Source organism: Tiliqua scincoides, chromosome 2 (assembly GCF_035046505.1).
Source record: "Tiliqua scincoides isolate rTilSci1 chromosome 2, rTilSci1.hap2, whole genome shotgun sequence".
Lineage (NCBI taxonomy): Eukaryota > Metazoa > Chordata > Lepidosauria > Squamata > Scincidae > Tiliqua > Tiliqua scincoides.
Window position 1 is genome coordinate 265,067,291 of NC_089822.1, and position 27,689 is coordinate 265,094,979.

At 51.0% G+C, this 27,689-nt stretch overlaps 1 protein-coding gene across 1 annotated transcript in view; it reads right to left on the reverse strand.

Moving 5' to 3' along the window:
- Window positions 1–3,395: 3,395 nt before the first annotated feature.
- Window positions 3,396–27,689, reverse strand: part of LOC136640312 (zinc finger protein 208-like) — a 120,097-nt gene continuing 95,803 nt past the window's right edge. The window contains exon 12 of the mRNA XM_066615345.1: window positions 3,396–5,841. Coding sequence (XP_066471442.1) covers window positions 3,517–5,841 — 2,325 coding nt within the window. The 3' untranslated portion in view covers window positions 3,396–3,516. The remainder of the gene's footprint in view (window positions 5,842–27,689) is intronic.

Sequence of the window (27,689 nt, forward strand, 5' to 3'; positions counted from 1 at the left end):
TAACTGAAGCTCTTTCCACACTCCAAGCATTCATATGGTTTCTGCCCTTTGTGGCATCTTTGATGGATGGTAAGATTTCTGCTGTTACAGAAGCTCTTTCCACACTCCAAGCATTTATATGGCTTTTCTCCTATGTGGGTTTTTTGATGCAGAGTCAGACTTGAGTTCACACTGAAGCTCTTTCCACACTCTTAGCACTGATATGGTTTCTCCCCTGTGTGGGTTATTTGGTGCACAGTCAGGTTTCTGCTCTGTTTGAAGCTCTTTCCACACTGCAAGCATTTGCAGGTTTTTTCCCCTCTGTGAATTCTCAGATGCACATCTAATTGTGAGCTCCGACTGAAGCTCTTTCTGCATTCCAAGCACTTATATGGCTTCTCCTGTGTGTGTTCTTTGATGTCTTACAAAGTCTGCCTTACTGCTGAAGGTAGTAGCACATTGAGGGCATTTCTCACTCCTCTTTCCAGTTTCTTTCTGCAGATTGACTGGGATGACACTGAAATCCCTATTCTGATGAGCATCAGATTTATTTTCCCATTTCTCTGGCTCCTTTACCTTCCAAGTTCTTGATCTTTTTGGGTTTTTAGCTTTCGCCCTTTCACATATTTTCTTATGGGGAGTGGGATGAATTCTTGTGCTGATGGTTTCCACACCCCAAGTTTTCTGCAGTGCTGAAGGGCCCCTGCTGGCCCTCCCTGTTCCAGGTTTTCCACTGTCCCTGCCAAAACCCCCACCAGAAAATCAAACCATCCCAGAGCAGACCCAAAGTTTAGGATGCAAATGGGGGGGGGGGGATTGTCATAAGAACATAAGAACAGCCCCACTGGATCAGGCCAACGCCCCATCTACTCCAGCTTCCTGTATCTTACAGTGGCCCACCAAATGCCTGAGGGAGCTCACAAGACAATGGACACAACCTGCGTCCCAGTGCCCTCCCCTGCTTCTGGCAAACAGAGGCAGCCTGCCTCTAAAATCAAGAGATTGCACATACCTACTTCCTGTGGCAAGAGTTCCACAGACTAATTACAGATGAATTACATGCTGGGTAGAGAAATATTTTCTTCTGTCTGTCCTAACTCTCCCAACACGCAACTTTAGTGGATGTCCCCTGGTTCTGGTGTTATGTGAGAGTGTAAAGAGCATCTCTCTATCCACTCTATCCTTCCCATGCATTATTTTGTATGTCTCAATCATGTCCCCCCCCCCTCAGGCGCATCTTTTCTAGGCTGAAGAGGCCCAATCGCTGTAGCCTTTCCTCAGAGGGAAGGTGCCCCAGCCCAGTCATCATTTTGGCCACTCTCCTTTGCACCTTTTCCATCTCCACTATATCCTTTTTGAGATATGGCGACCAGAACTGGACACAATACTCCAGGTGTGGCGTGGTACAAATACTCCAGATTTGTACAACGGCATTATAATGTCGGGGTTCCCCTCCTCCCACAAGTCCCCAGCATACCCAGGGAGAAGGCTTCTTGGCCAGAGGATCAGGGAGGGAGCCGGTGGATCATGGGCCCACCTCCCCATAGTGCCTGGGCACTCCTGTGGGCGGCAAGGCACAGCAGAGGAACACTGCATGCCGAACCCCCGCTTCACTCCCCCGCCTTGGGGGGAAGGGGAGCACTACCTCGCCCAACCAACCGTGGCCTCCCTTGCCGGGCAGGGCACCTGGCTGTGACATCAGGAGCCCACAGCTGGACCTCCCCGAGTTGCCTGCAGAGCTACAGGACCCAGGTGGGCAGGGCCAGCCCACCCCCCAAAGGCAGAGACCAGAGCAGAGGCAGCAGCCTTCCCAGCCCTCTTAGGAACAAGCCTGGCAGCTCCAGGTGAGAGGAGGCGGGAGGGAAACAGAGAGAGGAAGGGGAGGAACTGTGGCAATCCCAGGGGAGGGCAGTCCCAGAGATAGGCCCTTTATGTACCCTCCCTGTGAGGGAAGGGGAGGGGCCAAAGGGGAGGGATCTGCCCTACATAAACCTAGAGGCCAGGGATGACAAGGCGGTTGGGAGTCAGAAGAGCAGGCAGGAGGATCTGCTGTTAGCAGCCCCTGCTCCAGACTGGCAAATGCTGCCAAACCAAAGAGAGGGAACCGGGTGACACAAACCCCCTTCATCTGGTGAAGTGTTCTGAGGCCTCCACAAGAGGGCCCCCCTCGGGAAAGCCGGGTGGGCCCTCCCCCCCCACAGTGAGGCCTCACATATAATATTAACTTTTTTGTTCTCAAGACCTTTCCTAATGATCCCAAGCATGGAATTAGCCTTCTTTACTGCTGCCACACATTGGGTCGACACTTCCATCGCCGTTGTCCACAAGGACCCCAAGAACTCTCTCCTGATCTGTCACAGACAGCTCAGAACCCATTAGCCTATATGTAAAGTTTTGATTCTTTGATCCAATGTGCATGACTTTACACTCACTTATATTGAAACGCATCTGCCATTTTGCTGCCCAGTCTGAAGTTTGGAGAGATCTTTCTGGAGCTCTTCACAATCTGATCTCGTCTTCACCATTTGGAAAAGTTTGGTGTTGCAGCTCCTCTTCTCAGCCCCCCTTTCCCTTCACCAGCCAGGCTTTGAGCTTGACTGCCTCATCCCCCTGGGGGCTCCTCTCCCACCCCTCTTGAATCCTTCCTACCACTGCAGTCCTGGGACCCCCCCCTTGCAGCATGGGAGGGGGAGCTGCTGACTCAGACACTTGAGCAGAGGAGGCAAAGGAAGGGGCAGAGCAGGAAGTGGGTTCCCACCCCCCTTTGCTTCTCTGGGAAAGAGGAAGGTCTCTTTGCAGGTCTGGACCCACCAATCCTGCCTTGTGTTCTGAAGACTACCTTGATGAGTACAGCAGTGGTTCTCACACATTTAGCACCAGGACCCATTTTTTAGAATGAGAATCTGTCAGGACCCACCGGAAGTGACCCACCCCACTGCAGGTTGAGAACATCTGGCTGGAGGACTCACAAAGAAACTCCGGGACATGAATGGAAGTGCCTTTTGGTTGCATCTGGGAGGTTTTCTGAGCCCTTTGGATATCACAAGAAGGCCCTTCCTGTCGCATCCGGAGGTCAGGTGAGGGCCCCAAGCCACAGAATTGGTTATCTGTCTGTTTCGGTATCTGCGGGGGTTCGGGAAGCAGAGAACCGACCTGTACTATAAAGGAATGAGTGAAACTTCTTACAGACTCCAAGCATTTATGTGGCTGCTCCCGATTAAGGTGTGCTTGATATGCTGTCAGATTGGAGCTCCAAACGATGTATGGCGATATGGATTTTTCCCATTCTGAGTTCTTTAATGCTTTGATGCACTGACAGGCTTGTTTTCCAGGGAAACGCTTTCCACACTCTAAGCATTTCTAAGGTTTCTCCCCTGTGGGGGTGATCTGATGCACAGTCAGGCTTGAATTCATCCCGAAGCTCTTTCCACACTAAAAGCATTGATGTGGTTTCTCCCTTGTGTGGGTTCTTTGATGCAGAGTCAGGTTTGAGCTCCTATTGAAGCTCTTTCCGCACTCCAAGCATTAATATGGCTACTACCCTGTGTGGGTACTTTGATGCAGAGCCAGGTGTGAGCTCTGACTGAAGCAATTTCCACACTCTAAGCATTGATATGGTTTCTCCCCTGTGTGGATCCTTTGATGCAGCTGTGAGCTCTGAATGAATTTCTTTCCACACTCCAAGCATTGATATGGTTTCTCCCCTGTGTGGGTTCTTTGATGCACAGTCAGGTTTGAGCTCTGAATGAAGTTCTTTCCACACTCAAAGCATTGATATGATTTCTCCCCTGTGTGGGTTCTTTGATGCTTAGTCAGGGTTGAGCTGAAACGGAAGCTCTTTCCACACTCCAAGCATTGATATGGTTTCTCCCCTGTGTGGGTTCTTTGATGCACAGTCAGGTTTGAGCTCTTACTGAAGCTCTTTCCACACTCCAAGCATTGATATGGTTTCTCCCCTGTGTGGGTCCTTTGATGCAAAGTGAGGTATGAGCTCCTACTGAAGCTCTTTCCACACTCCAAGCATTGGTATGGCTTTTCCCCTGTGTGGGTTCTTTGATGCTTAGTCAACGTTGAGCTGCAACTGAAGCTCTTTCCACACTCCAAGCATAGATGTGGTTTCTCCCCTGTGTGGATCCTTTGATGCAAAGTCAGCTGTGAGCTCTGAATGAAGTTCTTTCCACACTCAAAGCATTGATATGGTTTCTCCCCTGTGTGGGTTCTTTGATGCTTAGTCAGGGTTGAGCTGAAACGGAAGCTCTTTCCACACTCTAAGCATTGATATGGTTTCTCCCCTGTGTGGGTCCTTTGATGCACAGTCAGGTTTGAGCTCGTACTGAAGCTCTTTCCACACTCCAAGCATTGATATGGTTTCTCCCCTGTGTGGCTCCTTTCATGCGAAGTCAGCTGTGAGCTCCTACTGAAGCTCTTTCCACACTCCAAGCATTGATATGGTTTCTCCCCTGTGTGGGTCCTTTGATGCCCAGTCAAGTTTAACCTCCTACTGAAGCTCTTTCCACACTCCAAGCATTGATATGGTTTCTCCCCTGTGTGGGTCCTTTGATGCAAACTGAGGTATGAGCTCGTACTGAAGCTCTTTCCACACTCCAAGCATTGGTATGGCTTTTCCCCTGTGTGGGTTCTTTGATGCTTACTCAAGGTTGAGCTGCAACTGAAGCTCTTACCACACTGCAAGCATAGATGTGGTTTCTCCCCTGTGTGGATCCTTTGATGCAAAATCAGATGTGAGCTCTGAATGAAGTTCTTTCCACACTCCAAGCATTGATATGGTTTCTCCCCTGTGTGAGTTCTTTGATGCTTAGTCAAGGCTGAGCTGCAATGGAAGCTCTTTCCACACTCCAAGCATAGATGTGGTTTCTCCCCTGTGTGGATCCTTTGATGCAAAGTCAACTGTGAGCTCTGAATGAAGTTCTTTCCACACTCCAAGCATTGATATGGTTTCTCCCCTGTGTGGGTTCTTTGATGCTTAGTCAAGGTTGAGCTGCAACTGAAGCTCTTTCCACACTCCAAGCATTGATATGGTTTCTCCCCTGTGTGGCTCCTTTCATGCGAAGTCAGCTGTGAGCTCCTACTGAAGCTCTTTCCACACTCCAAGCATTGATATGGTTTCTCCCCTGTGTGGGTCCTTTGATGCCCAGTCAAGTTTAACCTTCTACTGAAGCTCTTTCCACACTCCAAGCATTGATATGGTTTCTCCCCTCTGTGGGTCCTTTGATGCAAAGTGAGGTATGAGCTCGTACTGAAGCTCTTTCCACACTCCAAGCATTGGTATGGCTTTTCCCCTGTGTGGGTTCTTTGATGCTTAGTCAAGGTTGAGCTGCAACTGAAGCTCTTACCACACTCCAAGCATAGATGTGGTTTCTCCCCTGTGTGGATCCTTTGATGCAAAGTCAACTGTGAGCTCTGAATGAAGTTCTTTCCACACTCCAAGCATTGATATGGTTTCTCCCCTGTGTGAGTTCTTTGATGCTTAGTCAGGGTTGAGCTGCAACGGAAACTCTTTCCACACTCCAAGCATTGATATGGTTTTTCTCCTGTGTGGGTTCTTTGATGCTTAGTCAAGGTTGAGCTGCAACTGAAGCTCTTTCCACACTCCAAGCATAGATGTGGTTTCTCCCCTGTGTGGATCCTTTCATGCGAAGTCAGCTGTGAGCTCCTACTGAAGCTCTTTCCACACTCCAAGCATTGATATGGTTTCTCCCCTGTGTGGGTCCTTTGATGCCCAGTCAAGTTTAACCTTCTACTGAAGCTCTTTCCACACTCCAAGCATTGGTATGGCTTTTCCCCTGTGTGGGTTCTTTGATGCTTAGTCAAGGTTGAGCTGCAACTGAAGCTCTTTCCACACTCCAAGCATAGATGTGGTTTCTCCCCACTGTGGATCCTTTGATGCTTAGTCAGCTGTGAGCTCTGACTGAAGTTCTTTCTACACTCCAAGCATTGATAAGTTTTCTCACCTGCATGGGTCCTTTGATGCACAGTCAGGCTTGAGTACATCCTGAGGCTCTTCCACACTCCAAGCATTGATACAGTTTATCCCTTGAGGGGGGTTCTTTTATGCACAGTCATGTCTGAGCTCTGACTCAAGCTCTTTCCACACTCCAAGCACTGTTATGGTTTTCCCCCTGTGTGGTTCTTTGATGTCTTCTTAGTTGTGATTTACTCTTGGGATCCGTGCACATTGGGGGCACTTCTCTTTCCTCTTTCCAATTCCATTTTGTGGTTTAACTGGGATGACAACGAAATCTCCATTCTGATGAGTACCAGATTCATTTTTCCATTTCTCTTTCTCATTTCCCTTCTGCATCCTTGATCTTTTTAATGTGCAGGTTTCTCCCTTTTTCATATCTTCTCTGTGTGAATTTTGCTGAGTTTAGTAATGTTGGATGTACAACTGATTCTCTCCTGGTGCAATGGAAGCCTCTTTCTTCTCTTCCCTTTGAGATGTTCCTGCTTGATCAGGATTTCATGTCCATCATAACCCTGATGGGTCTAATCCTTTCCAATTTTCCAGTGCTGGCGCAGCCATGCTGCATCCTGTGGTAAGGAGGCAGTTGCACAGCCCTCCTCAAGATGTTTGTTCCCTTACCTCAGTGCTGGAAAGTTGAATAGATTTGGGCCCTGAGTACTCCAGAGAGGAGCTGGGCTTCCCTCCTGCCTCACCGATCCATCCTGGTCTCTAAAAGTCACTTCCTGCAGGTCACATGTAGTTGTTTCCAGTGACACCCCACATGGCTCCCTCTGGTCTTCACTGTCTTCTCTGTAGCTTGCTGCAAGGAGAGGGAAACTTGTTTAGCAGCACAATAGAGAAACGGGACCTCAAACACACACATCTAGGTGTATATACTCAGAAGTAGACCCCAGTGGGTTCAGTGGCACTGAATTCTGTCCTTTCTATACCGGGGCTTGTCGATGAACGTGTTTGTTTCTTTAAAAATCGCAATAAATACTGAATGAGCTTGAGCACTAACAAACAAATAAGCCTGGAGGGACAGTTCCACATAAGCTGGAGATCAGCCGGGGCACGTCTGCAAAACCCTCTTTCGATGGTGCTGGTGTCAGGACACGCTCACCCAAACCTCAATTAGGATAAAGCAGTTACTGCACCCACCTGAAAGGAGAAACAAGCAGGAGGCAGCCTAGGACAGAAGAGAAGATCTGGGAGGAGAATGATTGAAACTACGAGGTCCAAGAGTGCAGTGGAATATTCCTCTACAACCGTGGTTCCCAAACTTTCTAGCACCAGGACACACTTTTTTAAAACAACACTCTATTGGGACCACCTAGCTTTATCAGACTAAAAAAATGTTTCACTTTACCACCTGCTCATGCTTTGGTCTTCATTCTTTCTACTATTGTTGGGGGAGGGGACGACCACCTCCTGGAGCACTGTTGAGTTCCAGTCATCAGATCTGACTGGTGGCCTTGCATTCCCATTTGCTTTGGACCAAGGTACGGTCACCTACTTATGAGTAAGCACGTACATGCTTCTCCATTATTGTTTTCATAGGGTTCAATACATTTTCCTCGTTAGCTATCAGCTTGTCAGTTTCACGACCCACCAAAAATTTAAACTAAGCTCTGATTTTTGCTCTCTGTTTCCTCTCTCTTAGGTGTGGAGAGAGTCCCTTGACACCTCAGGAAAGAGGGTCTAAGGCAGGGGTCAGCAACCTGCGGCTCTACAGCCGCATGCGGCTTTCAGCTGTCTGCTGTGGCTCCTCCAGGTGAAAGTGGCAAAGAGTGTGACAGGAGGCACCTGTGTTGGGAGTGCAGACTGCTTCCCTCCGCCCCCTGAGCTCACTGCCCTCCTCTCCCTTCACCCCCACCTGCCCCACATTGGTTTCCCTTTTCAATTTTGCCCTCTCTGCAGGCTTAAGTTCCCTGTTTTTCCCTTCCCCAACTCTCCAGCAGGCTCAGCCAATCAGCATCCAGCAGGCTCCTGGCTTTTTCTGTTGGAATGGCTCAGGGCCCTTCACTGGCTGACCACCAGCCAATCCTGAGCCACCCTCCTCCTCAGCCATTGTGAGCCCTTGCAGCCCGCCTTTCCCTGAGCAGGTCCCCACTCAGTGCAAGGAGAGGCTTTTCCTCCACAGCAGAGGAGACATCCTGTGTGTCTACTCAGTAGTAAGCCCCATTACAGTGGATGAAGCTTGCTCCCAGGAAAGGGTGCCTGGGATGGCAGCCTTGAAGCCTGCTCAAGACCAAGTGCAAGGACAGGTGAGTGGGAGCCCATGCAGGTCTGTTCCAGAGTAAGCCCCGATGTAGTCCCTGGGCTACTCCCAGGAAGGTGTGGAGGGCTGTATTCTCAGCCTCCTCCTGTGCAGGTCTACTCACAAGTAAGCACTGCTGTAGTCAGTGGGGCTTCCTCCCAGGAAGGTGTGGAGGGCTGCAGCCTCAGCCCCCACCTATGCAGGTCTACTCACAAGTAGTCAGTAAGGCTTCCTCCCAGGAAAGTGCGGAGAGGACTGCAGCCTGAGAGCTCCAACCAACTTGTCTGCTCAGAAGTCCCATTGTAGCCAATGGGGCTTACTCCCAGGATAGTGTGGAGAGGGTTGCAGCCTGAGTGAGGGAGGGAGGGAGGGAGGGCAGGCAGGCAGGGCAGAAGCTGGCCTGTGGTTGCCCCCCCACCTTCCCCCCCCAGCTTTGGCTTCTTCTCTGGAGTCTGTGTCCTTTTTTCCTTCCAGCAGGGTGCCTCTGGAAGGTGGGGGGAGTTCTTTAGTATCCATGTAAGATAAGCAGATGTCATAACCAACATATGTATTGGAGTCCTGGAAGATCTGGTGAGGAGGTAGATGTGGTGTCAGCGGTGGCCCCTTTAAGGGTAAGGCCTGGGCATCCAGCAGAGTGTGCTGCTCAGCTGCAGCCACTTGAAGGCAATAGGGCCCTCAGGGATATAAGGAGCACCTGAGGAAGGGGGTGTGGGTTGTAGAAGGAGTTCAGGTTGGAGGTAGGAGAGGCTAGGCTAATTGACTTTGACTTGGATACTCTGACTTACTTTGGAATCTGATCTTGGACTGTGACTTGGCTTATTGACTTTGGACTTTGCCCTGGATGCTCTGACTGACTTTGTGACTAATGGACTGCTGGAGACACAGGAGTTTGGTGTGTGGCTGCTGTGCCCAAGACCTACTAAGGACCCAGGGTCTGCTGTAGTGGTGGGAGGCTGCTGGCAGGAGAGAGGACCTCTGCAGGTTGAACAGGTGAGCTACCCTGGAGGTGGGGTCCAGCAGGACTGCAGGGCAGAACCAGGGTCATTTGTTGGGGGAAAGAAGAGGAGCTAATTTGCTTAAAGTAGGCCTAATTCTCCAGGCAGAGAATGGCCTTGGAATCAGGCAAAACACCATAGAGGACCAGGCGTCTGAAAACACAGGACAAGAATGTATGACAAATCTAACTAAAAGCTACAAGAGGGGGCTACATTATTAAAATGGGACCTATAAGAGCATAAAGGTGAAAAAAAACTATATATGCAGTATTATCTTCATTTTAGATGTCAAAAGGGTTTTGTGGCTCCTGAGGTTTTTTCTCTCCGGAAAATGGGTCCAAATGGCTCTTTGAGTGTTTAAGGTTGCAGACCCCTGGTCTAAGGGGTCAGGGCCTCTACGCTCCAGTCTACTCAAGGACGGCAGTCTTGTGGGGTGGATAGGAGCCGTGCTGTATGCAGATTCTTGGAAATGGCCTCCATTTCCAAGACTAGCTGGGTGTGAAGGAAATCAGACCACACTCCTTTATGGCCGGGTAATCTTTTTATTACCCTCAGGGTGATCAAGTAGCCATAAACCCTTATGGTCACTGGGCAGTTCTACAATTCTCTAAATTTGCCCATTGCAGCTGCAGGGGCTGTAAGCTGGTTGGATGCAGCAGAGATGTCTGGGCACTTTGGTCCTAAGTGGAATGAGACTCCAGCACCCCCACCCTGTTGAGACACACACCTTGAAAGATCACCTGGCTTTGCTTTGTCCTCCTCTGTTCCTTATCTGGAAGAGACCAGTTCTCTAATGACTTCTACGCTTCTTTTGGATCAGGCGAGGAAGGATCCTTTTCAGCTTCAAATTCCACCTCTCTTTCTTACAATACTTATCCCAACTGCATCTGTTGAAACCAAGAGGAAAAAACGTACAATAGTTAAAACAATCAACAGTCCCAGGGCTAAAATACTGTCCTCCAGTGTCCCTCCTACACACCCCCTTCTCTGCATGGGTTTCAGTGCTGAATGGCCCCTTCTGGCCCTCTCTGTTTCAGCTTTTAAATTGCCCATGTCTAAACCCACACCACAGGAACTGAGAGCAGACCCATAGCTTAGCATGCAATGGGGAGGTGCTGCAGTTGGTCTTCTCAGCCACCTCCCCTTTCCCTCCACTGGCTGGGCTTCCAATCTGGGCATCTCCACAAGGCGGGGGGGGGTGTCTCCTTTCTACCCACCTCTGCCCTGGGACACCCCCCCTGCGCCACAACTGCATTTGGACTCAGCAGAGGGGCTGAGGTGGTGAGTCCATGTCTGCTGAGTCCACATGTTTGCTGGGGTGGAGGTGTTGCCAAAAAGGGCTGTTATGTTTTAAGGGGAATTATTATATTACCCTTTTGGAAACTTCAGGATTGCAGGCTAGATAACAAGAAAGTGTAATGCAGAGAAAATCCCTTGTTTAGCTTAAAGAGGAGACTGGGAGAAAGATAACTTTCAATCAAAGATTATATTTTTATTACAAAAGCACACAGATAAACATAATGCATATTTTGTGGTACTAGTCCTTATATATATTGTACCTAGCTTTCATGGTGGTTGCGTGTGAAGGGTATTCAGTGCATCCGAGAAGATTAGGAAAAGAGAAGGATATTAGGGAAGGATTTTAGGGGTCCCTGGTCTGCATAACCCAGTTGCTGACTAAAGATGGGGGAGAGAAGGGGAAAGAAAGGGAGGTGAGAGGGTTAAAGGTTCCAGAGGCAGATATAGTTACCTGTCCTGAGGAGTAGATGGATTGGGGGGGGGGGAGTCCTGGAGGGAGGACCTGCCTTGGAAGGGCAGCCAGAGAGAGAGCGAGCACATGGCAGCCTTCTCTTTTTAAGGGTTTTTGCTGACCCTGGGTGACCCGGATGTGTCCTAAAGCTGATCTGGATGCGCATGCTCACCACACACAGTGGGACAGGTGGAGCAAGCAAGAGAAACTGGTGAACAGGAAGTCAGCTTATCTGCCAAGGCTGACCTGGGGGGGGGGTAGCTTGCTTTCTGTCCCTCCTGCTGGGAATTTGGAGTCAGGATGCACACAATAGCAGTGATTTAGTTAACAATAATCAACGATTTAGGTGGAGGTTAGGTAATACAATGGTTTAGTCTTTGCTGCTAGAGTCTTTGCTGCTAGAGTCTTTGCCCTCTAAGGTGTTTGCATATTCAGTGATTGACTTAATCAATGATCTACTCTTCCAGACTTTTTAATGTATAATCACAGGGAAGTGCAAGTTGTGCAGATACCACTGCCTCAACGGCCCCTCCTGACCAAGGAATTAAGTCAGAGGTTAAAAGAGAAGATGTTTCAGACCTCATTGATAAATTAAGATCAATATGTCACCGGGCCCTGATGGCATCCACCCAAGAGTTATTAACGAATTGAAGAATGAAGTTGCAGACCTCTTGACTAAGGTATGCAACTTGTCCCTCAAAACGGCCACGGTGCCAGAAGATTGGAGGATAGCAAATGTCATGCCTATTTTTAAAAAGGGAAAGAGGGGGGACCCGGGAAACTATAGGCCGGTCAGCCTAACATCCATACCGGGTAAGATGGTGGAATGCCTCATCAAAGATAGGATCTCAAAACACATAGACGAACAGGCCTTGCTGAGGGAGAGTCAGCATGGCTTCTGTAAGGGTAAGTCTTGCCTCACGAACCTTATAGAATTCTTTGAAAAGGTCAACAGGCAAGTGGATGTGGGAGAACCTGTGGACATTATATATCTGGACTTTCAGAAGGCGTTTGACACGGTCCCTCACCAAAGGCTACTGAAAAAACTCCACAGTCAGGGAATTAGAGGACAGGTCCTCTCGTGGATTGAGAACTGGTTGGAGGCCAGGAAGCAGAGAGTGGGTGTCAATGGGCAATTTTCACAATGGAGAGGTGAAAAGCGGTGTGCCCCAAGGCTCTGTCCTGGGACCGGTGCTTTTCAACCTCTTCATAAATGACCTGGAGACAGGGTTGAGCAGTGAAGTGGCTAAGTTTGCAGACAACACCAAACTTTTCCGAGTGGTAAAGACCAGAAGTGATTGTGAGGAGCTCCAGAAGGATCTCTCCAGACTGGCAGAATGGGCAGCAAAATGGCAGATGCGCTTCAATGTCAGTAAGTGTAAAGTCATGCACATTGGGGCAAAAAATCAAAAGTTTAGATATAGGCTGATGGATTCTGAGCTGTCTGTGACAGATCAGGAGAGAGATCTTGGGGTGGTGGTGGACAGGTCGATGAAAGTGTCGACCCAATGTGTGGCGGCAGTGAAGAAGGCCAATTCTATGCTTGGGATCATTAGGAAGGATATTGAGAACAAAATGGCTAGTATTATAATGCTGTTGTACAAATCTATGGTAAGGCCACACCTGGAGTATTGTGTCCAGTTCTGGTCGCCGCATCTCAAAAAAGATATAGTGGAAATGGAAAAGGTGCAAAAGAGAGCAACTAAGATGATTACGGGTCTGGGGCACCTTCCTTATGAGGAAAGGCTACGGCGTTTGGGCCTCTTCAGCCTAAGAGATGCCTGAGGGGGGACATGATTGAGACATACAAAATTATGCAGGGGATGGACAGAGTGGATAGGGAGATGCTCTTTACACTCTCACATAATACCAGAACCAGGGGACATCCACTAAAATTGAGTGTTGGGCAGGTTAGGACAGACAAAAGAAAATATTTCTTTACTCAGCGTGTGGTCAGTCTGTGGAACTCCTTGCCACAGGATGTGGTGCTGGCGTCTAGCCTAGATGCCTTTAAAAGGAGATTGGACAAGTTTCTGCAGGAAAAATCCATTACAGGGTACAAGCCATGATGTGTATGCGCAACCTCTTGATTTTAGAGATGGGCTATGTCAGATGCAAGGGAGGGCACCAGGATGAGGTCTCTTGTTATCTGGTGTGCTCCCTGGGGCATTTGGTGGGCTGCTGTGAGATACAGGAAGCTTGACTAGATGGGCCTATGGCCTGATCCAGTGGGGCTGTTCTTATGTTCTTAACTACAATTCCCAGGATGCCTTGCAGGTCTCTTGTTATCTGGTGTGCTTCTTGGGGCATTTGGTGGGCTGCTGTGAGATACAGGAAGCTGGACTAGATGGGCCTATGGCCTGATCCAGTGGGGCTGTTCTTATGTTCTTATGTGCACCCATGATCTTGTGGCTTGACCTGATTGTGAGAAGTTTAAATGTGTTGAGGTTTTGCCTGCATTATATTTTAACCAGACATAAAATTACAACTTGAAAGGAAAAAGGGGATTTTCACATAACAGAGGAGGCAAAGGAAGGGGCTTCCCTACTCACTCACATCCCCTCCCCTTTTTGCTCTTCTAGGAATCCAGAGTAGCTCCTTGTAAGGCTTAGATTTTTTGCAGAGGATCCCAAGTGAGGAGGCACATCACCTCTGGGCATCCCCTCCTCCTCTTCCCAGGGAGCTGCTGAAAGGATCCTTTTCGGCTGCAAACTTCAGCAAAGAGACGTGCAATGATTCAAACAATAAACAGTATCAAAGATCCGGCATGCATGAAAAACACAAGAGTTCAAAAGCACCCATCGACACAGTTTCAGGAACAGTTTGGGGCTCCAGAACCTGCTCTCCAGGGTCCCCTCCACACCCCACAGTTTTCTGCAGGGGTTTCACTGCTGAAGGGCCCCTGCTGGTCCTCCCTGTTCCACTGTCCCTGCCAAAACCCCCACCAGAAAATCAAGCCTTCCCAGAGCAGACCCAAAGTTTAGGATGCAAGCGGGGGGGGGGGGGGGGGGGACATCGACGACTGTTGCAACTCCTCTTCTCAGCCCCCCCTTTCCCTTCACCAGCTGGGCTTTGAGCTTGGCTGCCTCTGACCCCTGGGGGCTCCTCTCCCACCCCTCTTGATTCCTTTCTGCCACTGCAGCCCTGGGACCCTCCTCTTTGCAGCATGACTCAGACACTTGAGCAGAGGAAGCAAAGGAAGGGGCAGAGCCGGAAGCCCACCCCCTTCTGCTCCTCTGGGAAGAGGAAGGTCTCTTTGCAGGTCGTCAAAGTCTGGACCCCCCAACTCCCAGGTGGGGCAGGAGGTGCATCTCCTCCAGGTGGGCATCCCCTTCTCCGCCCCCATTCCCCCAATGCAAGCTGATCATCAACTCTCCCCCACCCAGGCTGCAGGTGGCTCTTCAGGGTCTCTTTCCCCAGCATGATGTCCTGTCCCTGAGTCCAGGAGGCTGGAAAGTCTTTGCAGGGGCTCTTCAGAAGCATTCCAGTGAGCCCAGTGCATGCTGGTACTTGAAGTCCTTCCCCTCCTCCTTTCCAAGATACAGAGCATCCTGGGAGTTGTAGTTTTACCTTTTGGCTTGTCCCTGTGCTGAAAGACTCTTCAGCTGCCCTGCTGCTTTGGGAAAATCTGGTATATTCTGATGCACTCAGTGGAACCAGATCCAAAGGGGGGTTAAAACTCCTGGTGCATTTAGCAGTTGTGCAGCCAAGAGAATTAGAAAAGGTATTGAGAACAAAAGAGTTAGTATTATAATGCTGTTGTACAAATCGATGGTAAGGCCACACCTGGAGTATTGCGTCCAGTTGTGGTCGCTGCATCTCAAAAACAATATAGTGGAAATGGAAAAGGTGCAAAAGAGAGTGACTAAGATGATTCCTGGGCTGGGGCACCTTCCTTATGAGGAAGACAAAAGAAAATATTTCTTTACTCAGCATGTGGTCAATCTGTGGAACTCCTTGCCACTGGATGTGGTGATGGCATCTGGCCTGGATGCCTTTAAAATGGAATTGGACAAGTTTCTGGAGGAAAATATCCGTTACGGGGTACAAGCCATGATGTTATGCGCAACCTCCTGTTTTTAGAAATGGGTTATGTCAGAATGCCAGATGCAAGGGAGGGCACCAGGATGAGGTCTCTTGTTATCTGGTGTGCTTCCTGGGGCATTTGGTGGACCGCTGCGAGATACAGGAAGCTGGACTAGATGGGCCTATGGCCTGATCCAGTGGGGCTGTTCTTATGTTCTTAATTTTTTGCATGCCAGGAGTAGAAAAGCTGTACCTGCCTGAATTCCGAGCCAACAGGTCCACCACTGATATGGTATTCTCCCTTAGACAACTGCAGAAGAAATGCAGGGAACAACGACAGCCACTCTTTATAGCCTTCATAGATCTCACAAAGGCTTTCGACCTGGTCAGCAGAGACGGCCTCTTCAAGATTCTCCCCAAGATTGGATGTCCACCCAGGCTCCTCAGCATCATCAGATCCTTCCACAAGGACATGAAGGGCACTGTTGTCTTCGATGGCTCCACATCAGACCCTTTTGACATCCGAAGCGGAGTGAAGCAGGGCTGTGTTCTTGCACCAACCCTGTTTGGGATTTTCTTCGCTGTCCTGCTGAAGCAGGCCTTTGGAACTGCAACAGAAGGCATCTATCTCCGGACCAGATCAGACGGAAAGCTCTTCAACCTCTCCAGACTGAGAGCAAAATCCAAAGTCCAGCTGAAATGTCTGCGTGACTTCCTCTTTGCCGACGATGCAGCTGTCACTACCCACTCTGCCAAAGATCTCCAGCAGCTCATGGATCGTTTTAGCAAGGCCTGCCAAGATTTTGGACTGACAATCAGCCTGAAGAAAACACAGGTCATGGTTCAGGATGTGGACTCACCTCCCTGCATTACAATCTCTGAGCATGAACTGGAGGTTGTCCATGACTTTGTGTACCTTGGCTCAACGATCTCCGACACTCATTCTCTCGATGCCGAGCTAAACAGGCGCATCGGTAAAGCAGCTACCACGTTTTCCAGACTCACAAAGAGAGTCTGGTCCAACAAGAAGCTGACGGAACATACCAAGATCCAGGTCTACAGAGCTTGCGTCCTGAGTACACTTCTGTACTGCAGCGAGTCATGGACTCTTCGCCCACAACAGGAGAGGAAACTGAGCGCTTTCCACATGCGCTGCCTCCGACGCATCCTCGGCATCACCTGGCAGGACAAAGTTCCAAACAACACAGTCCTGGAACGTGCTGGAATCCCTAGCATGTATTCACTGCTGAAACAGAGACGCCTGCGTTGGCTTGGTCATGTCGTGAGAATGGATGATGGCCGGATCCCAAAGGATCTCCTCTATGGAGAACTCGTGCAAGGAAAGCGCCCTACAGGTAGACCACAGCTGCGATACAAGGACATCTGCAAGAGGGATCTGAAGGCCTTAGGGATGGACCTCAACAAGTGGGAAACCCTGGCCTCTGAGCGGCCCGCTTGGAGGCAGGCTGTGCAGCATGGCCTTTCCCAGTTTGAAGAGACACTTTGCCAACAGTCTGAGGCTAAGAGGCAAAGAAGGAAGGCCCATAGCCAGGGAGACAGACCAGGGACAGACTGCACTTGCTCCCGGTGTGGAAGGGATTGTCACTCCCGGATTGGCCTTTTCAGCCACACTAGACGCTGTGCCAGAGCCACCTTTCAGAGCGCGATACCATAGTCTTTCGAGACTGAAGGTTGCCAATACAAATCAGAGAAGAGAGATTTTATGGAAATCAGAAATTTCTATAATAACTTCTTGTAGGAAAAAGTTACAAAATAATTAAAATTAGATTAGAAGAGAGGATAAAATACTGAATAAAATAAGTATAAACACGGATTTAAATAAATGAATTATAACCAGATTAGTGTAATTAGGAAAATTAAGATAGAGGCACACTGCCCCCTTTTGAAATAGTATTGACATTACAGAAAGGGGAGGAGTTCTCCAAAATGGTGAATACAGTAACCTGAGATATTTAATGTATGCTCCAGATATGGCAATAGCCAATGAAAATCCCCATATCCGACATCATAGGCTCTAACAAATGTGATTGGAGTTTTCTCGAGGCAAAGAACCTACAGGTATAAATGGTCACACCCAGAAGGGAATGTTGCTTTTTTCTCTGGGACACTGAGAGACCACAGCTCTCTGTGTTCCGCATTTTGAACCACCGAGAGAAGCCCATTGCTGGCAATGAATAAAGACTTGGAAATCACCACAATTTCAGTCTGCTGAGTTTGTTTTGAACCCTAAAGACACCGTGCAACAGCCGCATCTCAAAAAAGACATAGTGGAAATGGAAAAGGTGCAAAAGAGAGCGACTAAGACGATTACGGGGCTTGGGCATCTTCCTTATGAGGAAAGGCTATGGCGTTTGGGCCTCTTCAGCCTAGAAAAGAGACACCTGAGGAGGGACATGATTGAGACATACAAAATTATGCCTGGGAAGGATAAAGTGGATAGGGAGATGCTCTTTACACTCTCACACAACACCAGAACCAGGGGACATCCGCTAAAATTGAGTGTTGGGAGAGTTAGAACAGACAAAATAAAATATTTCTTTATTCAGTGTGTGGTCGGTCTGTGGAACTCCGTGTCGCAGGAGGTAGTGATAGCATCTGGCCTAGATGCCTTTAAGAGGAGATTGGACAAGTTTGTGGAGGGAAGGTCCATCATGAGTTACAAGTCATGATAGGTATATGTGCAAGTTCCTGTTTTTCGAGGTAGGCTACCTCAGAGTGCCAGATGCAGGAGAGAGCCCCAGGAGGCAGCTTGTGACTCATTGTCTTGGGTGCTCCCTGAGGCATTTGTTGGGCTGCTGTGAGATACAGGAAGCTTTGACCTGATACAGGAACTACACGAGCCTTTGACCTGATCCAGGAGGACTCTGCTCATGTTCTTATGATCCCCGCATCTCATAAAGGACATACTGGAACTGGAAAAGGTGCAGAAGTGAGTGACCAAAATGATATTTGTTTATAAATATATAATGTCATGTACTAAGTCTGATACACATTTACTCCAAACTAAATGGAATTCTGATTTGGAATGTCCTATTCTGGGTGAGCAATGGGATGTGGTTCTTAAGAATATACAGGCAATATCTAGAGATCTTAAATTACGCCTAATACAGCAAAAAATAGTCTTTAGAATATATTGGACACCACAGAGGCTATTCCTTAAAGGGCTTATCAATGAATCTAGATGTTGGAGATGCTCGAGTTTGAATGCTACACTTACACATGTTGTGGCCATGTCCTGTTGTTGTAAACTTTTGGAAAGAAATAATTAATACTATAAAGCTAGTGCTACAGCAACCTTTAAATTTTACAGATATGTATGTAATTCTTAATTATCTACCCGTTATCTGGAGACTCACACCCGGACAATTGAAATAGACTCTCTGTGCCCTCACGGTAGCAAAAAGACTTCCATTACTTCATTGGAAGGAGAGATGCCCACCTACATCTGCCCAATGGACGAACAATATTTTGCATTTATCAGTATTCGAGCAAATGGCATATCGGCGTCAACTGCGTAGGGATTTCTTTGAGGATCTCTGGAGGCCACTCGTTGATATAATAACATAAGCTGCATAAAGTGTTCGTATGTAGATCAAGTATATGTATAAATATTCCCCCCCCTTTTTTTTTAAGTAACTCATAAGCATGTGTTGATGTATCGATTTCAAGGAGCAGCCATGAGAGATGGCCTCCTGCTTGATTCTCTCAGGCCTCACAGTAGCTTCTCTCAGATTCAACAGTACAGTGGTTCTCACACATTTACCATTGGGACCCACTTTTTAGAATGAGAATCTCTCAGGACCCACTGAAAGTGATGTCCTGACCGGAAGAGACATCATCAAGCAGGAATATTTTTAACTATCCTAGGCTGCAATCCTACCACACTTACCCAGAAGTAAGTCCCATTGACTATCATTGTTAAAAGAATATACATAATAGTTTGTTAAAAGTACAGGTCTGTAACATTTCCCTAAATGCAGTCACATACCAGGGGGGCATCAAGTCTAATATATGAAAAATAAAATATTGAAACGAATGGGGACCCACCTGAAATTGGCTCACAACCCACCTAGTGGGTACTGACCCACAGTTTGAGAAACACTGGTCCAGTAGAATGTACAATAGCGGTCTTTAAAATTTTCTGTGCCACAACCCAAAACAAAAAAGTATGGGACAGGCGACCCCAGCACATCATGGAAGGTTGTCAGTGACAAACTTCTGTGTTGCTGGGCTATCACACCTGCCACAGTTCTGTGCAAGGCAGTACCACTGTAGGACCCAAGCCAGGCGTCTCCAGGTGGAGAGGAATGTGGAGGGTCAGAGTCTTAAAGCACAGTCTTATCTTGCGCTGGAATAGGCAAGCCAGGAGGCTTGCGCTGTATCCAGCACATGATAGGGCTGCAAAGTGGCTCAGCCGAAGGTAAGGGGAAGCTCTTCCCCTTAACCCTGGGTAAACCACTGCAGCCCCTATGGGTCACCTAGGACCCAGAGAGTGGAGAGTGGAGCAGCTTCAAGTTGCTCCGTTCTCCCCAGGAACGGAGGTTGGGATCCAGCATAACTGCGGGGTTCCAGCCCCGCCTCCCACTCCCCACTTGCCTGCCCCCAGGGCCGCTCACCCTCCCCCTGCCCTGGAACGCCTCCCTCCCGCCTCTTCCCTGCCCACCCCAGAGTCTTGCATCAGCAGAGCTCAGCCGATGCAAAGCTCAGTCCCTCCATTGGCGTGGAGGCTGAAGTGAGCCTCCGCGGGCCAGTGTGCTTTATGTCACATTTGCGACCCTCCTGGGCTGGTGCAAGAGACTTGTGCCAGCCCAAGGGTGACTCAGGATTGTGTCCTTAGTAACTCAGATCACACTGGCACTTTCAGTCTACAGTTCACCCAAGTTGAGTGATAAGATCAGAATGGCAGAGGTGTAATTTGCTGACTTGCGCTAATCATAACCTGCATCAACATACCTCACAGGGAGGGGGGAGATTATGGTGAAGGCTCCCCATTCAGCCAATATCCTCTAAGTAGAAGCTTCTGCTGTGTTTTCAATACTACATAAACCAAATTACCTGCCAATTTCTCTTCATCCTGGAAGTCCTGGAAAAATGCACCCTCCCTGTCTTCCAGCTGGGAAACAAAGGCAAGTTTGGGAAATTCCCCTGAGAAGGAAACAAGGAGATGAGTTGCTTCGGTCTACAACATATCAAGGCTTTCCCAAGAGACCTCATCCTATTCTGACCCCCATCTGCGATGACCATGATAAAGACTCTGGCTAGGCCTGACTCCACCTTGCAGGCCAGAAGCCATTTTGAAGCTGCTCTCCAGGTGAGCGTCCAGGTGAGCATTAGGAACAAGGAAGTCCAGGAGCTTCCGTTTATCATTTTGGTATTGAATGCGAATGTATTTATTCTCTGAAATAACAAAATGCCTTTCTATAATGTGTAACTGTTGTGGTTTTTGCTCTATGTTCTCACCCGCCCCACCCCCCACATCTCACTGGCTTAACAACTCCCAGTGAGTCAGTGATGTCTCTTCCCCAGGGTCCAGTGTACTCCTCCATTTCAAGGATCACAGCACTGTGTGAGATTGCAGGGAACATTTCATAGGGCAAGAAAGCCTCAAGGGAAGTACATGTTCCTGCATTCCCCATGTTACTGGCTCAACACCCCAGCCAGCTGGGTGTGTGGTTTCTCAGGGCCAACTTGCCCTATGGTGGATGCTACCACCCCTCTTAACAGCCAGTCCTCCAGCTCAAGGGAAGCTGAAGTCCTAAGGGCTAACTCCCCAGCCTCTGCAATCCCTGTGTCCCCCAAACAGCAAGCCCTAAGGTTCTGGTTTCCTTTGGTTGCTTGACTGAGCAGCCCAGGCCAGATTTCAATGAATCGGTTCCTTTGGTTCTCACACATGTACAGGCCTGTGTGATTTCTTTAAAGAATAGAAATTTGGTTACATGTTACTGATGGCCTATTTTATTGCATTCACACAAAATAGTAAAACAAGAACGCTAAGCTCCTGACTTCTCCCTAACATTCACCTGGACTTACTAATCTCCTCTGGAAGATACGAACTGATGTCCACAATGGAATGACGAGGCGCAGACCTCTCCCACCCTTGCAGCTGTTTTTGTCACACTTTGAAGGTGACTATTGTTCAAAAAGAGACACAGACCAGCTGAAGCTTCTGGAAGATGACCTCACTGCCTGATGCTATGCCGGGCAATCCCGCTCATCCCCTCCCAACTGGAGAATCATAACTGCACCTTGTTGCTTTAAGGCAGTGGTTCCCATCCCATGGTCCACAGACCACAGGTGATCCACGAGACCCTGAGAAGTGGTCCACCAGGTCTCAGAAGAGAAAGATGGCCTTCAATCACTTCCAGTTTCTCATTCAGCAGCTACTCCCCATGGACCACCAGAGAGGATGGAAAACAGACCGCCCACAGCCAGCGCCAGCACTTCCAGCATCTCACCAAGTGAGTGCCCACCCACTGACTGCCAGAGAGGGGAGAGAACAGACCGCCTGCCATTGGCACTGAAGTGTTGCTGCGACTGCTGGCAGTCTGCCATTTCTAGTAGGTCTGTGCGGGAGTGCTTGCTTGGTAAGAGGCTTCCACACAGACCAGCAGGAGGGTGGATATCTTGGTGCCAGCAGAGTTCCAAGCACAGCCGTTTGCCAGGAGGAACGAGAAGGTTGTCACTGTCTCATAACCAGCTACTTTCCCATAGCAGCTTCAAAATGGCTTCAGGTCTACAAGATGGATGCAGACCCACTCAGTGATTTTACCATGTTCGTCACAGTCACATTTCTTTTCTTCAGATCTTACATTTTCAGGCTTGTGTCTGAACTGAGGTCCAAATCCTGTCCAACTTCCCAGTGTTTCCCAGTGTTTCTGTAGCTGCAATGCAGTCTTGAGGAAAGGGAACAGACATTGCAGTGCACACTCCATTGATATGGCTGCATCAGTGCTGGAAAGTTGGATAGGACTGGGCCCTGAGCCATCCAAGTGCCTGAGAACTGCTCTCTCACTGAGTGCTGTGACCTGTGAGGTCACATAAGACCATATGGGCAACATGCATTTCTGATTCATTGGGGGTTATTAACAGCTGGCTTCTCTCCTCCCCCCACTGAAGAAGCCGCTCTAAAAAAAGTGCAAGCTGTATCAGGGGGTGAGGGAGTTGAACCAAGAGGCTTCAGAGGGGAGTTAAACCCATTACACTTCTGTCAGAAGCTATTTCGCTGATGCAAGCCTGAAGAGGATGCAGGTCTCTTGTTATCTGGTGTGCCCCCTGGGGCATTTGGTGGGCCGATGTGAGATACAGGAAGCTGGACTAGATGGGCCTATGGCCTGATCCAGTGGGGCTGTTCTTATGTTCCCCCCACATACTTTCTTTCTCTGTTAGAGCCCAATCCTATTCATGTCTACACAGAAGGAAGTTCCATTAGAGTCTATGGGGTTTACTCTCAGGAAGGTGTGGATTGCATGATAGTCTTGGGGTGCGATCCAAAGAAGGTAATGGGCTGGCACAATTCCCTTGCACTGGCACACCTGTGTCTCAAAAGTGCCGTAAAGTACTTTTGCGCCACTGCTCAAGGAAGGTGGCTGACGCAGGACCCGCTTACTCTGGGCAACAGGTGAGTCTGTGCCAGCCACATTAGGCCAATGCGGGGTTCGGGGGGGGGGGCATGGGGAAGGTGGTTGTGAGATGCTTCAGGGTGGGGGGAGGGAAGGCGGTGGGTGGGCAACGATCTGCACCACTTTTTTAGGTGGTGAAAAGCCAAGTAGACACATTGGACCTCTGCGGCGTTACCCAGGGTAAGGGGAAGCAATTCCCCTTACCCTTGGAAGTTCTTTGTGCCATGATGTTCCCGTTTGCTCCATCCAGAAATGCTCAAATGGGGTGAGCCCTACACATCCTGATTCACTTTCTTTGCTTCTTCATTCTGCCACTTTCTCCCCATTTCTTCCCCTCTGTGCCTGTCTGGTCATCTCCCTCCCCACTTTTAAATCTCCTGGCTAAAAATGCTCCTTCAAAGCTTTCCTGGCCTTTCCAACCAAGACCTGCCTTCCCTATTCTCTTTTCTGTCTCCATTCAGTCCTCCTGCTGCTTGCTATCCTTCCACACAGCTGACTCCCAAAGATGGAGATTCAGCAGCATGCAAGCCAGGTGCTGTGGCCATTCCAGGTGAGGTCCTGTAATTAGGACCATCAGAGCTGATGTGGGGGGAAACCCTGAATTGCAGATGCAGGGGGTGGAAGCTGGTCAGATGCAGCAGAGATGTCTTGGCAGGGCTGTTTTCCAGAACAGACACATTGGTCCTAAGTGGAGTGAGACACCACCACCCTCCCTGCTGAGACACACACCTTGAAAGATCTCCCTGTTCTCCTCCGTTCCTTGTTGGGAAGAGATCTGCTCTCTAATGACCTCTGTGCTTCTTTTGGATCAGGAAGGAAGAATCCTTTGGAGCTTCAAATTCCACCTCTCTTTCTCATGATTTGTGTCCCAGCTGCGTCTGTTGAAACCAAGAGCAAAAAATGTACAGTGGTTAACACAATAAACAGTCCCAGGGCTAAAATATTGTCCTCCAGTGTCCCTCCTACACCCCCCCCCCCGTTTCCCGCGTGGGTTTCAGTGCTGAATGGCCCCTTCTGGCCCTCTCTGATCCAGCTTTTAAACTGTCCCTGTCAAAACCCCCTCCAACCACACCAGCTGCTTCAGAGCAGACCCAAAGCTTAGCATGCAGTGGGGAGGGGCTGCAGTTGGTGATCTTCTCAGCCCCCTCCCCTCTCCCTCCACAGGCTGGGCTTCCAATCTGGGCATCTCTACCCATCTGGGGGCTTCTCCTGCCCACCCACCCCCCACTGGGACTCCCCCTTCACCACCACTGCATTTGGACTCAGCAGAGGGGCTGAGGTGGTCCGTCCATGTCTGCTGAGTCCACATGTCTGCTGCAGTGGGGAAGGCAAAGGAAGGGGCTATAGAAATCCCCACTAGAGAAACAAAACACTTTAAGGGCAGACCCAAAGCTTAGCTGGCAAGGGGGCGGGATTGTCACTTTTCCACTTCCCAGACCTCCTCCCCATCCTTTTCCTTCCCTGGCTGCCCTCCAGCCAGGGTGTTTCTGCCCCTCTGGGGGTTCCTCTCCCACCCCTCCTCTTCCCTTCCACCCACCACTGACTAGGGACCCCCTTCATCCCCAACTGCTTTTGAACTCACCAGACAGGCTGAGGTGCTGAGTCCCAAAGCTTGGAGAGGGGATTGTCTCTCTGGGAGAGGGGATTGTCTCTGGAAGAGGGGATTGTCTCAATCCCTTTTCCCAGCCCACTCCCATGTTCCTTCCCTGGCTGTCTTTGCGCCTGGGTGTCTCTGCCCCTCTGGGGGCTCTTCTCCTCCCCTCCTTCTTCCACCCACTTCAGCCTGGGACCCCATGCAAATGGGGGGATCACTCCCACCCCTCCTCTCGCTCTTTCCTTCCACCCCCACCGCCCAGGGACCCCCCAGCTACCTGGGAACTCACCAGAGGGACTGCTGAGCTCCAACACGTAGGAAGGTAGGCGGGTGGAGGAGGCAGAGGAAGAGCCAGAGCAGGGAGGGGCTTCCCCACTCACACCCCCCACCCCCAGGAACCCAGAGTCGCTCCTGTTAGGTTCTTTGAGGCGCATCCCAGTCTGGAGACTGGGGGGAGGCGCACCACCTCTGGGCACCACTCCTGCTCCTCCCATGGAGATGCTGGGAGGGTCCTTTGGGGCTGCAGGCTCCAGCCCTCCTTCCCGGGATGCGCAGGGCCGCCTTCACCTAGGCTGCAGAGGTTCTATCCAGCCTGCAGGATTGGCCTTCTTCTGGATGGATCTGATCCAAGGACACGCCACCTTTCCAGGGCAGAGCAAACCCCAGGCGGCCTGCAAGCTCCAGGAGCAGCTGCCCCAAAGCTGGGCATGCAAAGGGGGCAGGACTGCCACTGGTGGTCCTGCCTGCCCCCCTGGCTGTCTCCAAGCCTGGTCCTCTCTGCCCACCTGGGGATCCTCCCCTCCCTCCCTCCCTCTCTCCTCTCTTCCATCCCCCATTCCAGGTGGAAGCCCTTCCTTCCCCCAGGCAGGCGGGCAGTGCAAGGAGCCTTGGACTGGGTCTCTGGAGGGAGCCACTCCGCAGCCCTGCCCGCCCCAATTGCCACCCCCTCCCCTGCTGGCCATCACCCAGAGGTGGGTCCAGCTGGGCCTGGCCTTTGCCCCCAAACATGACCCACACACAGACCCCCCTGAACTGGCTTCTGAGCAGCCACTGCATCAGGGGGAGGCTTTGCACGCACAAAAGACCTTGCACGGCATGGAATTCACGTGTGGAACAGGCTGCCACTTGATGGCTCAGGTGACTGGAGGCTGGAATGGGACTGGATGAAGTGCTAGATCAGTGGCATCTACTACCCCTCCTCTTCCCTTCCACCCACCACTGACCAGGGACCCCCCTTCATCCCCAACTGCTTCTGAACTCACCAGACAGGCTGAGGGGCTGAGTCCCAAAGCTTGGCATGCAACTGGGAGAGGGGATTGTCTCAATCCCTTTTCCCAGCCCCCTCCCCTGTTCCTTCCCTGGCTGTCTTTGGGCCTGGGTGTCTCTGCCCCTCTGGGGGCTCTTCTCCTCCCCTCCTTCTTCCACCCACTTCAGCCTGGGACCCCATGCAAATGGGGGGATCACTGTTCGTCTGCCTAGCCCGCTTCCCTGTTCCTTCCCTGGCTGTCTCTGCCCCACTGGGGCTCCTCTCCCACCCCTCCTCTCGCTCTTTCCTTCCACCCCCACCGCCCAGGGACCCCCCAGCAGCCTCGGAACTCACCAGAGGGACTGCTGAGCTCCAACATGTAGGAAGGTAGGCAGGTGGAGGAGGCAGAGGAAGAGCCAGAGCAGGGAGGGGCTTCCCCACTCACACCCCCCACCCCCAGGAACCCAGAGTCGCTCCTGTTAGGTTCTTTGAGGCGCATCCCAGTCTGGAGACTGGGGGGAGGCGCACCACCTCTGGGCACCACTCCTGCTCCTCCCATGGAGATGCTGGGAGGGTCCTTTGGGGCTGCAGGCTCCAGCCCTCCTTCCCGGGATGCGCAGGGCCGCCTTCGCCTAGGCTGCAGAGGTTCTATCCAGCCTGCAGGATTGGCCTTCTTCTGGATGGATCTGATCCAAGGACACGCCACCTTTCCAGGGCAGAGCAAACCCCAGGCGGCCTGCAAGCTCCAGGAGCAGCTGCCCCAAAGCTGGGCATGCAAAGGGGGCAGGACTGCCACTGGTGGTCCTGCCTGCCCCCCTGGCTGTCTCCGAGCCTGGCCCTCTCTGCCCACCTGGGGATCCTCCCCTCCCTCCCTCCTTCCCTCCTCTCCTCCATCCCCCATTCCAGGTGGAAGCCCTTCCTTCCCCCAGGCAGGCGGGCAGTGCAAGGAGCCTTGGACTGGGTCTCTGGAGGGAGCCACTCCGCAGCCCTGCCCGCCCCAATTGCCACCCCCTCCCCGGCTGGCCATCACCCAGATGTGGGTGCAGCTGGGCCTGGCCTTTGCCCCCAAACATGACCCACACACAGACCCCCCTGAACTGGCTTCCGAGCAGCCCCTGCATCAGGGGGAGGCTTTGCACGCACAAAAGTCCTTGCACGGCATGGAATTCACGTGTGGAACAGGCTGCCACTTGATGGCTCAGGTGACTGGAGGCTGGAATGGGACTGGATGAAGTGCTAGATCAGTGGCATCTACTACCCCTCCTCTTCCCTTCCACCCACCACTGACCAGGGACCCCCCTTCATCCCCAACTGCTTTGGAACTCACCAGACAGGCTGAGGGGCTGAGTCCCAAAGCTTGGCATGCAACTGGGAGAGGGGATTGTCTCAATCCCTTTTCCCAGCCCCCTCCCCTGTTCCTTCCCTGGCTGTCTTTGGGCCTGGGTGTCTCTGCCCCTCTGGGGGCTCCTCTCCTCCCCTCCCTCTGCCACCCACTTCAGCCTGGGACCCCATGCAAATGGGGGGGATCACTGTTCGTCTGCCCAGCCCCCCCCACTGGCTCTGTGTGTCTCTGCCCCCCTGGGGGCTCCTCTCCCACCCCTCCTCTCGCTCTTTCCTCCCACCCCCACCGCCCAGGCACCCCCCAGCTGCCTGGGAACTCACCAGAGGGACTGCTGAGCTCCAACACGTAGGCGGGTAGGCGGGTGGAGGAGGCAGAGGAAGGGCCAGAGCCGAGATGGGCTTCCGCACTCACACCCCCCACCTCCAGGAACCCAGAGTCGCTCCTGTTAGGTTCTTTGAAGCGCATCCCAGTCTGGAGACTGGGGGGAGGCGCACCACCTCTGGGCACCACTCCTGCTCCTCCCATGGAGATGCTGGGAGGGTCCTTTGGGGCTGCAGGCTCCAGCCCTCCTTCCGGGGATGCGCAGGGCTGCCTTCGCCTGGGCTGCAGAGGTTCTATCCAGCCTGCAGGATTGGCCTTCTTCTGGATGGATCTGATCCAAGGACACGCCACCTTTCCAGGGCAGAGCAAACCCCAGGCAGCCTGCAAGCTCCAGGAGCAGCTGCCCCAAAGCTGGGCATGCAAAGGGGGCAGGACTGCCACTGGTGGTCCTGCCTGCCCCCCTGGCTGTCTCTGAGCCTGGCCATCTCTGCCCACCTGGGGATCCTCCCCTCCCTCCCTCCCTCCCTCCTCTCCTCCATCCCCCATTCCAGGTGGAAGCCCTTCCTTCCCC